At 32.0% G+C, this 16,791-nt stretch overlaps 2 protein-coding genes across 2 annotated transcripts; both read right to left on the bottom strand.

The window, feature by feature from the left end:
- Positions 1-3,094: 3,094 nt before the first annotated feature.
- Positions 3,095-6,773, bottom strand: LOC105962867 (alpha-1,3-arabinosyltransferase XAT3). The gene is made up of 3 exons (XM_088817654.1): positions 6,413-6,773; positions 6,088-6,165; positions 3,095-4,280 (listed from the first exon to the last, which is right to left on the bottom strand). The coding sequence occupies exons 1-3, from the start codon at positions 6,555-6,557 to the stop codon at positions 3,121-3,123; spliced, it is 1,383 nt and encodes a 460-aa protein (XP_088673780.1). The 5' UTR covers positions 6,558-6,773; the 3' UTR covers positions 3,095-3,120.
- Positions 6,774-13,751: 6,978 nt separating this feature from the next.
- LOC105954900 (alpha-1,3-arabinosyltransferase XAT2) lies at positions 13,752-14,846 on the bottom strand. The gene has a single exon (XM_012978584.2). It carries the CDS (start codon positions 14,720-14,722, stop codon positions 13,754-13,756), a length of 969 nt encoding a protein of 322 aa, XP_012834038.2. The 5' UTR covers positions 14,723-14,846; the 3' UTR covers positions 13,752-13,753.
- Between the last annotated feature and the right edge of the window lie 1,945 nt (positions 14,847-16,791).

The raw sequence follows: 16,791 nt of genomic DNA, 5'->3' as shown, positions 1-16,791 counted from the left end.
GTTCGAACTGTTCTTACTTTAGCTGTGACAAACGAATGGTCCATTCGTCAACTCGACATTAACAATGCCTTTTTGCACGACACACTTGAAGAGGGTGTTTACATGATTCAACCACAGGCTTTTATTGATTCTTCACACCCATATTATGTTTGCAAGTTAAGAAAATCGTTATACAGACTCAAACAGGCACCGCGTGCTCGGTATCATGCCCTCAAGAATTTTCTACTTTTTATGGGTTTTCGTAATTTTCAGTTTGATTTCTGATTATTTTTCTATAATTTTGGTGGTGTCTTGCTTATTTCTTGGTCTATGTTGATGATATAATCATTACTGGCAACAAAATCTAAATTTATCAAGCAAGTTATTCAATAGCTAGTGAGTTAATTATCTCTCGAAGACCTTAATGATCTTCATTATTTTCTTGGTGTTGAAGTGCTCCCCACGTCTACTGGTTTTTTTCGTACCAAACATAAATATATTCGAGACTTGCTGCAGACTACGAAGATGGAAGGAGCTAAGGATGTTTCAACACCAGTGTGTACCTCAATTTTTTTTAATTTTAATGATGGCACACCTCATGTAGGCTGCACCGAGTATCGCCATGTTATTGGTGCTCTCCAATATATGTCCTTCACACAGCCTGAAATTGCTTTCACAATCAACAAACTTACACAATTCATGCATCAACCCAGCGCCACACATTGTACTGCCACAAAGCGTCTACTTCGCTACCTTAAAGATACTCTCAGTTATGGTATTCTAATCAGCAAGTCCACTTCGATGAATCCTCGTGCCGACTCTGATGCCGATTGGGAAAGAAGCCATGATGATAGATCCTCTACCTCTGCTTATATGATCTTCCTTGGTACTAGTCATATATCATGGAGCACAGTAAAAGCAACGAGCCATTTCCCGTTCGTCCACGGAGGCTGAATATTGGGCCCTCGCTGCTGCAACTTTGTAACTCACTTGGCCACAGTTCCTCTTTCGTGAGCTCCAAGTCAATCTTCAAGATCCATCCTCCTTGCTATGTGACAATATTGGCGCTACTCAATTAAGCCTAAACCCAGTTAATCACTCTCGGATGAAGCACATAGCAATTGACCTCCACTTTGTCCGTGACTATGTTACTAGAGGTTTACTCCGTGTCTCCCACGTTCACACCACTAATTAGTTGGAAAATTCATTTACCAAACCCGATGACTCGGTTGAGACATCATTGGCTGCTTTCCAGGGTTGGAGTTACCGATGGAACCTCCATCTTGCGGGGACATGTAAAGGAAAAGGATTCTATCCAATAGTAACATGAGATTGCAAGGCTTATGTCAAGCCATTTAAGGAGCTACTGTAACTGATGAATCCAACAAATGAAGCTCCAAATCATTCCTTGAATATTAGCATCCGTATAATTGTATAACATTTAATTATTATACAATATATTCCACATATTAGCCTCTATATATATCTATATAAATACAAAAGCTATGTAAATGAAATAGTGTGTTTGATTCTCCATTGTACTGATCAATCCCATTTACATTATGTATGATTTATCGTGCTTCAAATGTACTAAGTGCTATTAACTTTTTTTCTAGGGTACAAAGTGCCAAAAAACTATATTTAAATGGTGCAAAATGGAAACCAAGCCATCTATTATAACTACTAAAAAAGTACAACATAGTTATATATAAATATATATATATATATATATATATATATATATATATATATATATATATATATATATATATATATATATATATATATATATATATAAACCTCTATAAATTAATACAGTCGGGACCATCAAAATTCTATTAATTTAGTGAATATTAAGTTATCGATTAAAATAGTACTAAAATATGACTTGCTAAACACCTTTAACAAATAATATTTTGAGTGACAACACTATTTTATATGATTAGGCAAACAGTTATTGTCTTTATGGTTGTAATTAACGGCTATGATCACGAATACTATATAGTGACAATAAAGAGGATTAAGTAACAACGTCACAAAAGAAATTACTAATGACAACATAAAAATGTTATAATCACTTAATATTTGTTTTTAGTGCAAAATAACTTTTGATAGTGTCATAGCATCAGTAATTTCATTTTTTCTTGTAGTAAAAATACGATATAGTTGCTAAAATATATATCATTGAACAAGCAATTTTTTGCATTCATGGTTGAAGATATTGAGTTTCCAATCATATAGTTCATATTTTTCCATTTTATTATATTTCAATATTTTTTTGAAAAGAAACTACTCAAATGAAAATAATAGTTACTTCAATATATTTTTAGTTCACAATTCATGAACAGTATGTAGAATAATACTTGTGTCATTTTCAGATGTTATCTGATCTTTTACGTATGAGTTAAAATTACATTACTCATTGAAATGAGTTTTTGTGTTTAATTTAGTGACAAAAGGTATCATTATGAAATTTTAGATTTTAAGAATCCACATTACATGATTGGAGATTTTCTACAAGCTAACTAACAAAACCAATATATATATATATATATATATATATATATGAGTAAACTGCAAATACTACCCCTGTGTTATCTCGAAATAGCGAAAACCCCCCTGTGATAAATAAACTAGCAAAAAACCCCCTGTGAAATTTAGTCAAAGGCAGAATCCCCCCTAGCTGATTTTTTAGACTTGAAATGACAAAGTTGTCCCTCAAAATGTATTTATATATATACATATTATATGTATATTTATTCTTTTTAATTTGTTTGTTTAGAAATTAAAAAAAAAATAGTAAACAACTAAATTGATTATTTTTTAAATAAAATAATTAAAATATTTATAAAATATAAAAATTTATTAATGGCAAGACTCCAGGGGTATTTGTGTCTTTTTATATCAAGTCAACCCTCAAATAGTTCCATAGGGGGGTTTTTGCTATTTAAATAATTTCACAGGGGAGGTTTTTGCTAGTTTATTTATCACAGGGGGGTTTTTGCTATTTCAAGATTATACAAGGGTAGTTTTTGCAGTTTACTCATATATATATATATATATATATATATATATATATATATATATATATATATATATATATATATATATATATCTACAATCCAAGAAACAAAAACCTCTCTATCTGCAAACAAGCTCCAAGGCTTTCAACAAGGTTATTCTAAACCTATCTAAATCAACATTCACATCTTGATTATCCATATAAATTGACTTAAAACCAAGCCATCCCTTATTACGCATAGCATCGGGATTTCTGTAAATGTCGCTGTCGATTGGGTATTTCCCAAATAGAGAACTCTCATTCAGACTCACCTTGTACTCTAAATACCTCAAATTCATACCTTTTGTTGGTTCTTCATAGTAAAACCTAGCCGCGGAGTCCAATGCAAAGGGCACTATCTGAATTAAAACTGCTTTTTCTGGAAGAAAAACCATGTTCGTAAGGCCGGCCCCATGCACTCCAATCATAACGTCGAAACTATTCACAAACTTGGCTACTTTTGGAATTTCCCATCCAATTTCTCGCACAACAACCTTGAATCCCATGCTCCGAGCCATGTTGGCTACTTTGTCTTCGTTCGTCAAATGTCGTGTTTTGTTTCTGGAAATGATGAGCAACCTAGGGCCGCGAGTTTTGGTTTTCTTGCATTCATTACTTACGGACTTTCTCTCCGAAGAATACGTATTTCGAATGAAGTTTGTGAAGTTCGTGGTGGAAATATGTGGGAATTGTAGTGAACGGTCAATGCTTAACTCCTTGTTGGCCTTGAGCCCAACTATCAACCTTGGAAAACAAAGGACTTCGTTTTCCTTGTCAATGTCGATAATGTGGTGTTCGGAGAGATTGTCAAGAATTAGTTTGTACTCATAAGTCCAATAAGAATGAATGTCGGCTACGAGAAAGATTACTTTTTTGTGAAATTGTTGGGAAGTTGAGTATAGTGGAATGAGGACGTCGGCAAAGTCGTGGTAATTGTTTCCGGCGTATCCTCCGGTGGAGAAAATGATCGCCGGAGAGGTGAAGTTTCGGGTGCAATGAGGTAAGTTACCTGGGGTTTGATGAATTATTGTGAATTCTCTTACCTTCTTCATTGCTCTATTATCGTCTAACCGTGCATAGGGTTTTGTGGTCCAATTAGAATTTGTGGGGTGTTGCTGGATTGAAGGTACGAAGATGGTCGATGAGTTGCCGTGGATTCTTATTATATCACCATACATTTCGTAGACTTGTGATCTTGAATTTGTCAAGTTGTCAACTTTTATTGGCTCTATACTACTCCCTGCACCATCAAAATGAAAATTTTACTTTAATTAGTTTCCGTTTGATCGCCTATAGGAAAACCCTAACATGGAAGAGGATTATACATGTATGATTTAAGAAATATTTTACTAAAACAATTTAAAAAAGTTGATGAAAATAATGATTGAAATAGAGTTTCTTTTAAAAGCTGGCGAAATAGTTAAAAAAAAAAAAAAAAACAATTGAATGTTTAAATCTAATCATTGAAACAATGTTAACTGACTGCGTTGGCCGGACAATGGAAAATAATAATAATAATAAATATTAATATCATTATATTAGACAGTAATATTACCATACTGTATTAGATAGTAACGTTATTGTGCTGACCGATCAACAAAGGGAAAAAAAAAACAATCAAGCAAAAAGAAAAAGGATTCTCATAAAGCAAAAGAAAAGGTCAATGGCGTTGACTATAGGTAATGACAAGAAAAAAAATCCACAAAAGAAAAAAGAAAATCAAAATCTGATTGAGGATCAAAATTGCTAAAATTTAAGTTTAAATCAGGAATTGAATTCAAAGAGTTGGAGTTAATTTGTTTATAAGTATTAGAATTGAATTTGTTTCTAGTACATGTTATAGGGGGAGTTTGTTTGCGAAAAAGAACAAGGAACTGGACTTAAATTAATAAAACTAATTTGTCACATATCTCCATATAAAAAGCTCTTCCAAGATACAAGTATTTTTTATACTTTAGTCACTAAAGTCAGCATTTTATTCTTTAGTCACTAACAACAAAATTAGTTACATCCGAATCGGTTAATAATTTTATTTGTAAGCTATCAATTAATTATGCAAAACATAATCATAAATCAAATCAAGAAACTATTAATTAAACCTCAGCAAGTAAGAAAAGTAAAACTTGCTTAAGATTGGATAAATAAATTGGGAAACCTATTTCGATTCCATGAACTAAAAACTAATGACATTCATTTATACTATCTAAGTTACACGGTTACGTTTAATAGGAAATATTCCGTGTCAACAAAACAATTATTGCTAACGAATCAATCATTAACAATTAATAAATCCTCTACCAAACTTCAATTACGCTAATTAAAATTAAAGGGACATGTGGTTATTAGACGATTAAACTATCAAAGTCTTATAAAATTTTGTCACTGAAAGATATATTTGAGGGTTAAGTGCATTTTGCCCCACGAACTTGGTCGTTTTCCACTTTGCGTCCAAATAAGAAAAATAAGTTGAACATGCATACCTAAATTTACTAAATAGTTGTACGGACAACAAATTAAAATGCTCGTTTTTTGCCCAAAATGGCCGGAATTCACAGCATGTGACATTCACTTTATTTTGAACCGGGGTATTTAATTTGGGTCATTTTCCTATTCTCTCTTTTTCTTTTTATTTTTCTTTTACCCCTTCTCTTCTTTCACGACCTAATTGAAAAAGGAAAAGGAAAAATAGAGAGAATATGAAATCACGCAAATACCCCACCTCAATTCATGTGAATGTCGTGTTGTGAATTCCAGCCATTTCTTTTTGTTGCCAAAAATGAACTTTTTAATCGCCGGTGAAATAAGTTAATAAGTTCATGTATGTTCGTGCAACCTTTTTTTCTTTGTTTGGAGGGAAGAGTGCAAAAACGACCTAAGTTTTAAATGCAGTTAACCCTATATTTAATAACAGATGTCCAACATTATTAATCATTACTATTTACTGAGTTTAGCATATATATATATATATATATATATATATATATATATATATATATATATCGTTATTATCTGCTGTAATAACATTAACAATAGATTAACAGTCTTACATGATTGTTGTGGTTCGCCACCTTCTTTTGTGCCCATAAACATTTGGAGACCCGAAGTTATCGACTGTTCCAAACTCACTGCACAAAAGTACCGTAAAATTGTAAATTTGTTTTTTCATAATTAGGTAAATATATAGATGATGGCCAGATAGAATACTACTTTATGCATCATACTAATTCCAAAATTTCAATCAAATCACACATAAAACAAAAACGAAAACAAAGTTAAAAAAAAAAAGACCAAGAATTCGACATGCATATCCATCGCTGCATATATATAATTTGAAGCACAAACTGGAGAAAAATAAAAAATTGAAGTGCTTACAAAAAGGTAGAGGGCCGATATAGGGCTTGACAACAACGCAAACGAAGAGTACAATGACGACCCAGCCCATAAACGCACCAAATCCCATGTTTTTCTTCTCGAGACGACCACTCAAACCCCGGGCGAATATCGTCTCATATGTCATGGTTATATATACTAAAGATTGAATATGGCACTATATATAGATGAGTAACTTTATCTTTAAAATGTGAGTTTGAGATGAATATTGGGAATATACATATATATCTCTCAGCAAGTTTATGTTTTTCATTTGTGAATTATAGTGTGGTTGGCTTCAGAGAAGAGAGCCGGCAGACTAAGATTTCTTGCAACCTATTTAGTAAGACAAATGGAGTACCAAACGTTGTTGTCCACTATAAGTTAATGCTTACCACGATTCTCATCGTTATTCTCTCTTTTTATTGCATTATATATATATTTGGTTGTTGAGATGAATATATAAGAGGTTGCGTGGTTGACTAGGGTAGGGACAAGTGTGTGCTTCTTTTATTTATTCAACTTGGATTAGACTTTGCCCCCTAAATTATTACTTCCTTATATTTTAGTCCAATAATTTCTAATGTTATGTATTTAACCCCCTTATCCGTTACTTTTTTTTTTTATATATATATATATATATATCATTTTCGTTAGCTCTTTCGATATGTACTAGAAAGGTTGACGTTGTTAAGTGTATATTTTTACACTTTATCGTATCTTTTTATTTGAGCTTTTGGTGTGTTTTAACGATAATTGGTGCTTAAAAAGTTGATTTATTGTATTTTAGGTACAAATTGAAGAATTGGAAAAGTATGGGGTCAAAAATGCAATTTTGGAGGAAATATGGGCCTAAAGTTAAAAAATCAAAATTCTGAAGATTTAAAGCTGGGACCCGTCTGAGTTTTAGTTCAAATTGTGGGACCCCCGTCCGAGACTCCGAAGCTGCACAGTAAAGGGATTTTAATTGCACAAGGAAACTGCCTTCTTCCTCAAGTTCTTCACCCTATATAAGACCAAGTCAAGCACACAATTGGGGATCTTTTTTACGCAATTTGGAGAGCAACAAAGCAATAACGAAGACGAAGAATTCGAAGACTCTAAGCATAGATTTATCGTTTATGAATTATTTTATTTGTGTTTTTCCTTTAATCATGAGTAGATAATTTTCTTATTTCTAGGATTTTATTTGGAACCCTATGTGGGATTTATGAACTAAATTATATGATTTTATGCAAGTTTTAATTCCGGATTATTTCTTCTACTTGTTTTATTAAGTTCATGAAACTGGCCACTTTATGTGCGTTTATGTTATTGTTAATCGCATGAATCGGAAGATCAGGTTAATAATTAGAACTGTGGTAGAATAGCCTTTGTGGTATTAACATAGGAATATAGTTAATCTCTTAGGTAGCCATTATTGAGATTTGTGCTTAATGATGTGTTCTAGAATTAATTGCATAGGAATGTAATAATTGAATCTAGATTATTAGAATCGTAATACACGCGGAAGCGGGTTACGATTATTTTAGCATCTCAGGTTAATAATCCGGGTTAATTGCTTGCATAATTGAAGAAATTGGGGGAAATAATAATCACATAGGGGGAAGAATAAAATCCTAGGCTTGTTTACTCTGATAAATTTTCGTGTTTAATTTGCTTTCTTGCTTTGTCGTTTTAATTTGCTTTTTAATTTATTTTAGTTAATTTCTCTAAATTCGACTGTGTAAGGTGGACTTGATAATAATTGGTAGAATTTAGCGTCTAGGATTAAATAATTAAATATTCTCTGTGGGTTCGATATCCGGACTTTTAATCCACTATATTACTTGTACGATACGTGCACTTGCGTGTAGGTGTTTCACCCAACAGACGTACGTTGCACGTCTCTTCGTTTTTTTATATGACTTGAAATACTCAAATATTAAAATAACAGAATCTAATTGTATTTTTTACATATGGATGGAGCTTCATACTTTTTCCTGTTTCTATTTATATAGGCAAAATGAGTTTTTTAGTTCTGTAAGTTTACGAGCTGGGAGTTTTAGTCCACCATATTTCAAAAATCAGGATTTTAGTCCTGTAAGTTATAAAAGTTGGGAGTATTGGTCCTATGACCTGCTACAACAAGTAATGTGATGGTTGGTTGAATGAGTTGGCATTTAAAATATAAAAATAAATAGATTAAAAATAAATTAGATACTGTGGCTAATGTATTGGACGATTTTGGAGGGAAAAATATACCATTAAATTAGAATAAAATATCCCAACAATTTAAAATACTGTTAGAATAGATGACTGGCGCAATCAATTAGATAATTAAGCTAACACATTTTTTTTTTTTGAGTAAATTCAAGTCCATTACAAGGGGAATTATAGGAGGGGGAGGACTCGAACCCTAGACCTTTACCCTATTGGTAAAGACTAGGTACCAACTCTCCTAATGAGGGTTAGTATCTAACGCATTGTATTTATTAATGTAGATTCTCGTAAAATGACAACATACTCTAGTCAAACTAATGAATAGTAGAGATAGGGGTGAAAGTCGGATGGATCGGATCGGAATTAGCCTTTTCGGACAATTTCCAAAAACATTTGGAAGTACAAAATCAATTCCAATTCCAATTCCAAAATGTTCGGAATCAAAAAATTCATTCCAATTCCAAAAGGCCCGGAAATTTCGGAATTTCGGAAAAAAATCGGAAATCACATAAGCTTTAAATTTTCAAAACGTAGCCGAAATTTTCTGAAATTTTCATAATTTTTCAAAAATAAGAACATCCACGTCGATGAAAGTAAAACTAATAACTACTAAATTTCAGTTCAAAAAAATAAATAAAAATAAGCACTGCATAATATCCAATAAAACTTCTAACAACAATTCATTATGTCAAAATCCTAAAACAAAACTTATAGGTGTATTTTTTGGAAAATAAGTATTATATAATATATACTGTTTATAGGTGTACTTTTCGGAAAAAAATCGGACTTTTTCGGAATTAATTTCGGAATTAAATCGGATCGAAAATCGGAAATTCTAAATTTATTTTATATAATTCCAATTCCAATCCAAAAAAATCGGAAAAAATTTCGGAAATCGTAATTTCGGAAGTCGGAATGAAAAAAGTTGTTCCAAAATCGGAACTTTTCGAATCGAAACCGGCGGAAATTGGAAAATCCGTTCGAACTTGCACCCCTAAGTAGAGATTAAATTCCAACTCATCTAGAAGTTAAACACAATAATATTGTTATATTAATCTCTAGCACAATAATTGTAATTCAACAAAAGTCATTATTATTGTGTAAATAGAGTAATATTAATATGTTGACCGTTCAACAAAGGTAAACATAATAAAAAGTCGAAAGAATTAATATTGATGTGGTTGACAGTAATATTACTGTCAGTGTTCTAAAAATCGGTCGAGGCAGCCAATGAATCGGTCTCCAAGGTAGATGCGGTCCCAAACGTTTACGATTTTAGTGTAAAGATTTGAAAAATTGATTTTTTGCCTGTGAGGCGGTTTTAGGCGGTCCGAGGCGGTCAAACCTTTAAGGCGGGTCAAACTCGTTGGCAATAATCGGCCAAAAATCGGTCAAAAATCGGTTTTTGTATTTTATTTTTTATAATTCAAAATAAAAATTGGGATTTTAATAAAAGAAAAAGGGGAAACTACAGTTTACACCCCTGAACTATGGGGTCTGTCACAATCACCCCCTTGAACTACAAAACGTAACAAAATAGCCCCTTCGTTTCGAATCTGTTAGTGGATGATGACGTGGCACATTGACTTTATTGTTTCTAGCCATTTTTATACCCGTTGAAACCCTTTTTGACCCTTTTGCCCCCCAAACTAGTATATGTATGCTTGTGTGTGTTAAAGAGATTTTCAAGAACTTTTTTTCTTCATCATATTCCATTATTTTCACCTTTGAAATTTTTTCACCTCTTTTTTCCTTCTTATAAACCACGCAATATCCCTTTTTTTTTTGACAAGTATTGATAAATGTCCAGTTATAGCTCAAATTCACAAGATTATTGTTATTCATGTCACAAACAGATTCGAAACTCCCCCCATAGTTAATTGTAAGTGTATACAGCTGATCACAAAACATGTTTCCCTAAAAAAAAGAAAAAAAATCAATTAATCAATTGGACGTAAGATGCAGATAAAAAAACCCCAAAATTAAATCTTGATACCAAAATAAAGAAATCCCCACAAAAAAATCACAATATTTATGGAAATTGTTCTGGTAAATACTAATTAAGTTACCAACAAAAATCCAAAAAGTAAATCTTAAGACCAAATCAAATTAGTTCACCGAAAATTCGAAAAAGATTTATGCAAAACCCAATTTTCTCAAAATCGTGCATTAATTTTGTGAAAACCCTAATTTACCATCGAAATGGACAAAATAAACACCATAAACACAAGAATTTTGTTTCTAAATCAATCCCCTGACATAAATACGAAAAAAAGAGAGGGGGAATTGACCAAGTCGCGATTTGCAGTTGAAAGCCTAAAAGCAACACTAACCTTTGTCTCTCTTCAAATTTTTTGATTTTTCGCCTCCAAATTTCTTCAGATGTCTTGAGACATCAAAACTTTCAGACGATCTAAACCATGGAACAATTTCAACGAAGAAATTAGATTTTTGGAAAATTTCGATCTTACGTTGAGTGAAGGAGAAAAGTTTTTTTGTTTAAGTAAGAGGAATGAGAAGTCTGCACACAATACATATCTTTTTTGTCTAAGTAAGAGGAATGAGAAGCCTGCACACAATACAGACCGTGTTAGAGTCACAAGGGTACATAAGTAATTACACTATTCAATTAACGGTGCGTTTGACCAAAAAACAGATGGGCCATTTTGTTACGTTTTGTAGTTCAAGGAGGTGTTTGTGACAGACTCCATAGTTCAGGGGTGCAAACTGTAGTTTCCTTTAAAAAAATATGAGTTTATGCAATATTTTGTTTATGTTCATTGTTAAAGAACTAATGATGTATGCCAGGAATGTTCAAGAATAAATGTAAATTCAAAAAAAATGCCTTTTCATTTATATTTTATAAGGAGATTTATGTATTATGATCTTATTATTATTCAACTTTTATTATGTTATTTGGATATATAATGATGGAGATTTAATTATGGTTAAATATATTTTTATATATGTTTCGAGTATTTATAAATAATATCTAGAAATGTATTATATTAAATTTTAAAAACCGATTTATTTTCGATTTATCACCAATTAATGACCGCCGCACCGATTAATAGTGAGTCGGTGTCTGATCGCCTCCGACCCGATTACCGCTTTTTACAACCTTGATAATATTACTTTAACAACAGTAATATTACCGTCAACCACAGTAATATTTATTGTGTTTACAGTAATATTACAATAGTAGACAGTAATATTATTACGTTAATCCGTCAACAACCGAAACAAAACGAAAACCCCAAAAAAAATAATATTGATGTGGTTGACAGTAATATTATTGTGTTTATAGTTATTTTACCGTCAATGACAGTAATATATTTATGTTGACTTGTCAACAAATTAAACAAAATAAATAAATAAAAAAGGCAAAAAAATAATAATATTGTCGCTGACTTCAATTGTACTGTCAACCATAGTACAATTACTTTAATGTACTGTCAGTGACATTATAATTATTGTTAATGACAGTACAATTACGATCAACATTTAGCGACGGGAGAAAAAAAAATGCTAAAAAAAAATAAAAATAAAAGTCAACGCCGAAAACTGGCGGCGAAAAAAAATTTGAAAAGTCAACGCCGGAAACCGGGGGCAAAAAAATAATTTCAGAAAAAAAATAAAAAGTCGTCAAACTTGGATTTTTTGGTCAAAATTGATTAAATTGGGGGTTACAATTAATAATTTGGTGTAAATGGTTAGGGGTAATTTTGTCATGTACATTAATTTTTCCTTTATTTATAATGCATATTAAATGAATGAGCATATTAACGAAAAATATATAACTCGTGAACCTAGGATAAAAAGATGGTTGATAAGGGAATTATGCACAAAATCTCATAAATTTAGTGTTACAATGTTCGTTGCATTGGTTAGTCTATTACATCCAATGTTTTGAAAACCGGACCGGACCGGCCGGTCCGACCGGTTCAACCGCGAACCGCCGCCATGTCCGGTCCGGTTAGATGTTAAAACCCAAAATGCTCAAAAAACCGGGTCAATCACTACAAATCCGGTTCAACCGGTATGAACCGGGTAACCCGGAAATCAACACGAAAAACCGGTTTTTAGCTAAAAAAAATGGCATCGTCGGATCTACGTCGTGGGTTACTGAATCTTGTCGAAAATGTTGCTGGTGAACGGATCTAGGTAGTATGTGACCCAATCCAAGTGTTAGCTGCCATAGCTATCCACCAAAGAAAAGAAAACGAAGAAGATGAAAATGAAAATGAAAAAAAGAATGAAAAAATAAGTGGGAAAATAAAGTAATGTTTGGGTGGAAATGGGAAGAATTAAGAATAAAGAAGGAGGAAGAGAAGAAAAGAAGGACGGAAGAACAGAAGGCGATGTGTGGGTGGGGGGGCTGTGCGTGAAAAGAAAGAAGAAAGAAGGGAGAGAGAGAGCCAGAGAGGAGAGAGGAAGGAGTGAAAGAAAATTAATAAATTTTTATTCTTGTTTTATAAAGTGATCAGAGAAGAATAAAGTATAAAAATAATAAAATATATAAATACATTATAATTGAGGTATTAAATAAATAAAATAATTATAAATAAAAAAATGTACGAAACCCGGTTGGACCCCGGTTGAACCGGTCCAACCGTGACCCGGTAGCTTGACCGGGTCGATGTCCGGTCCGGTTTTCAAAACATTGATTACATCTATATTGTCAAAAACAAATAACTTTGTATTCTAGGTAAATAAACTTTCAAAATGATATTATGCGTGTTATATCCAACCATTTAAAATAAAAGACTAAGCAATAAACATAAATGCAAATAATATTCGAATGCAGATTCCCATCAAAATATAAGATGTTATGTGATTAATTACTTCATACAATTATGTAGATTAAAACGAAGATTTTTAGTCTACTATCTCAACAAATGCCAATACACTACAAGAAATAATCTTTAATAGTTAAAAATTATGTATAATAAATTCTTTAGCTAAAAATATCTTATCAGTAGAGAAGTGGATTTATCAGATGAACGTTACGTTTGTGTCTGCGGGTTCCCGTATCAACGAAAAATAAAAGAAAGTGTGTTAAGCATATAAGTAAAGATAAAGATTGTCAAAATGGTTCAACACCGATATATATATATACAATCCATCGGATCACGAAAAGCCTTAACTACAAACAAGCTCCAAGGCTTTCAATAGGGTATTCCTAAATCTATTCAAGTCAACATTAACATCTTGATTATCCATATAAATAGGACGAAAAACAGGCCATCCCTTACCCTTATCATACAAACCATCAGGATTTTTATATACTTCACTGTCCGGCGGGTACCTCCCAAACAACGAGCTTTCGTTCAAACTCACCTTGTACTCTAAATACCTCAACTTCATGTCTTTCGCAGGTTCTTCAAAGTACGGCTTAGCTACAATGTCCACTCCAAATGGCACAATTTGTATCACGACTGCATTTTCCGGAAGAAAAACCATGTTTGTAATGCCAGCCCCGTGCACTCCAATCATAACATCGAAACTATTCACAAATTTGGACATTTTTGATACCTCCCACCCTATTTCTCTTACAACAACCTCGAATCCCAACCTTTGAGACATGTTTGCTATTTCGTCTTCGTTCGTCAAATGTCGGCTTCCTTTTCTTGAAATGATGAGCAACCGAGGGCGAGTTTTCTTGCAATCGGTGTTTACGAATTCTTTGTCCAAAGAATACGTGCTTCTTAGAAACTTGGTGAAATCAGTAGTGGAAATATGTGGGGATTCCGAAGAGTCAATGTTTAACTCTTTGTCGGCTTTGAGCCCAACTATCATTCTTGGAAAACATAGTACGTCTTTTTCGTTATTAATGTCGATAATTGTTTCGTTAGAGAGATTCTGTAATATTAGTCTGTACTTAGAAATCCACCAAGAAGACTTGTCGGATACAAGAAATATTACATTTTTATTAAATTGTTGGGAAGTTGAGTAGAGTGGAATGAGCAGGTCCGTGTAGTCGTGGAAATTGTTTCCAGCGTATCCTCGGGATGAGAAAATTATCGCCGGATAGGTGAAGTTGCGGTTGCATTGAGGTATTACTTTTTCTAGGGTTTGGTGAATTATCGTGAATTCTCTTACCCTCTCCATTGCAATGTCATCGTGTAACCGCGCATAAGGTTTTGTGGTCCAATTAAAATTTATGGGGTGTTGTGGGATTGAAGGTATGAAGATGGTGGATGAATTGCCATGGATTCTTATGTCACCATTTATTTCGTAGACTTGTGATCTTGAGTTTGTGAAGTTTTGAAGAATTGGGTTTACACTCCCTGCATGAATTAAGAGAAGCAATTGAATTAACAAATTTTGATCTAAATAAAATAAAATAAAAAATAGCTCCAAGTCCCCTACAAGGGAACTATAATCAAAAAGCACGAGGACAAGCCTATTATTCGTTTTACTTAAAGTCTTTCAATCTAACATTTTGATTTCTATAAATCCTTTCACTTGTTTTACATATCATTTAACTAGTTTTACACATAATTTAATTAATAGGCATGAGACAAAAAATTCATTTACCCAAAAAGGTAGAAAAGTGTATCTTTTACCCAAAACACAAAAAATACCCATCTAATTTTAATTGACTAAAGTTTCATATGATAAACCCTAAATTTAACCCCAATTTCATGAATCTAACAGTGTTGAATTGTTTTTATTTTATTTTTGCCGCCATTGATCGAAGTTGACAGCCAATTAACGTTGTTGATATTTTTTTCCCCTTTTCGAGTCAGCTCAGTACTATTACTGTATAACTGTATAGACATTGTAATATAAAAATAAATAAAAAATTACACAGTAATATTACTATGTTGCACAGTAGTATTACTATGTTTACTAGTCAACAAGCAAAAAAAATTAATATTACTGAAAAACACTGTAATATAATTAATGTATTGACCAGTCAACGCAATAACGAAAAAAGTGAAAAAAAAAAAATATACAATTAGGGAAACATAGGTGATATTTTCTTATGTTTCTAATGATATTTTCTAGTTTTCAAAATTTCTGATGGAAAAAATAGATGAATTGGTTTTTGTGTAGAAAATGAGAATATGTTTGGATGAAGTACAATTTTAAGTTTCATATAGATATGAAAAATGAGAATATGTTTGATTGTGTTCTACACGAAAATACGTGCAAAAGTAGAATATTTATCATTGAATATAATTGTGATGATGATGATGATGATGATGATGATGATGGTGGTAGTTATTATTATTATTATTATTATTATTATTATTATTATTATTATTATTATTATTATTATTATTATTATTATTATTATTATTATTATAAGGCTAAAAAGAGAGGGAGGGTAAAATTATAATGATAGAGGAATTGGAGGAGAAAATGTATATATTAATGGTTTGAGATGAATAGAAGGAGAGAGAAATGAGTTGAATGAATAAAATATATAGGTTAGTAAGTATTAGTAGGTTTGAATGTTGGAAAACGTATGAATAGTGTATTTTTATTGGAAATTTTGATAGGAAAAAATGTGTGTTTTTAAGTAAAATTCCTAAAACAAACACGATCTCAGTTTTATGAATAGTATAAAAATTGGAAATAAATTTGAAAATGAAAACAAACATGCCCATATACTGCACCAATTGCTCAAGATTTGACCAATATTTAGGGAACTTACTTTTACTCCATGAACTATAAACTAAAAACATTTCACTCTTTTTTTCCAAAATTACACAGTTACATATATTTAACATGAAATAGTTCATTTATAAAAATGAGTAAATAATTTTAACAATTTTAACAATCTACCAAAAGTCAAGTACAATTCAAAAATCATTGGTTCCCCAAATTCCCTTAAGGTGACTCGAATACAATGTGTTTACCAACGTGTTCGAATCCATAACCAAATAGATGTTAGGTACAAGGTGTTTAGCTATTGAATTATCGTATGATCTTTCATTTAACATACTTAACACTCACAATAATAGATTAAAGGTCTTACATGGTTGTTGCCGTTCGCTAACTTCTCTTTTGCTCATCAATATTTGGAGACGAGAACCTATCGACAGTTCCAAAGTCACTGCAAAAAATTACCATAAAAATGTAATTTTTAATTTAATAACTACGCATCAAATTGATTTCGAAATTCAAACAATATGATACATAAAAGAAAATAAAAACCGAGATAGAGA

This window comes from Erythranthe guttata, chromosome 4, assembly GCF_056151865.1.
Source record: "Erythranthe guttata isolate IM_541 chromosome 4, IM_541, whole genome shotgun sequence".
Classification (NCBI taxonomy): domain Eukaryota; kingdom Viridiplantae; phylum Streptophyta; class Magnoliopsida; order Lamiales; family Phrymaceae; genus Erythranthe; species Erythranthe guttata.
This window is presented reverse-complemented; position numbering and strand designations above follow the sequence as displayed.

What these genes read in the sequence shown, in the direction of transcription:
- LOC105962867 (XM_088817654.1), bottom strand. Translation starts at nt 6,557, where the DNA reads ATGACATATGAGACGATATTCGCCCGGGGTTTGAGTGGTCGTCTCGAG. An exon ending in TATCGGCCCTCTACCTTTTT is followed by an intron (nt 6,166 to 6,412) that starts GTAAGCACTTCA and finishes ACTTTTGTGCAG; the next exon opens with TGAGTTTGGAACAGTCGATA. An exon ending in TGGCGAACCACAACAATCAT is followed by an intron (nt 4,281 to 6,087) that starts GTAAGACTGTTA and finishes TTGATGGTGCAG; the next exon opens with GGAGTAGTATAGAGCCAATA.
- LOC105954900 (XM_012978584.2), bottom strand. Translation starts at nt 14,722, where the DNA reads ATGGAGAGGGTAAGAGAATTCACGATAATTCACCAAACCCTAGAAAAA.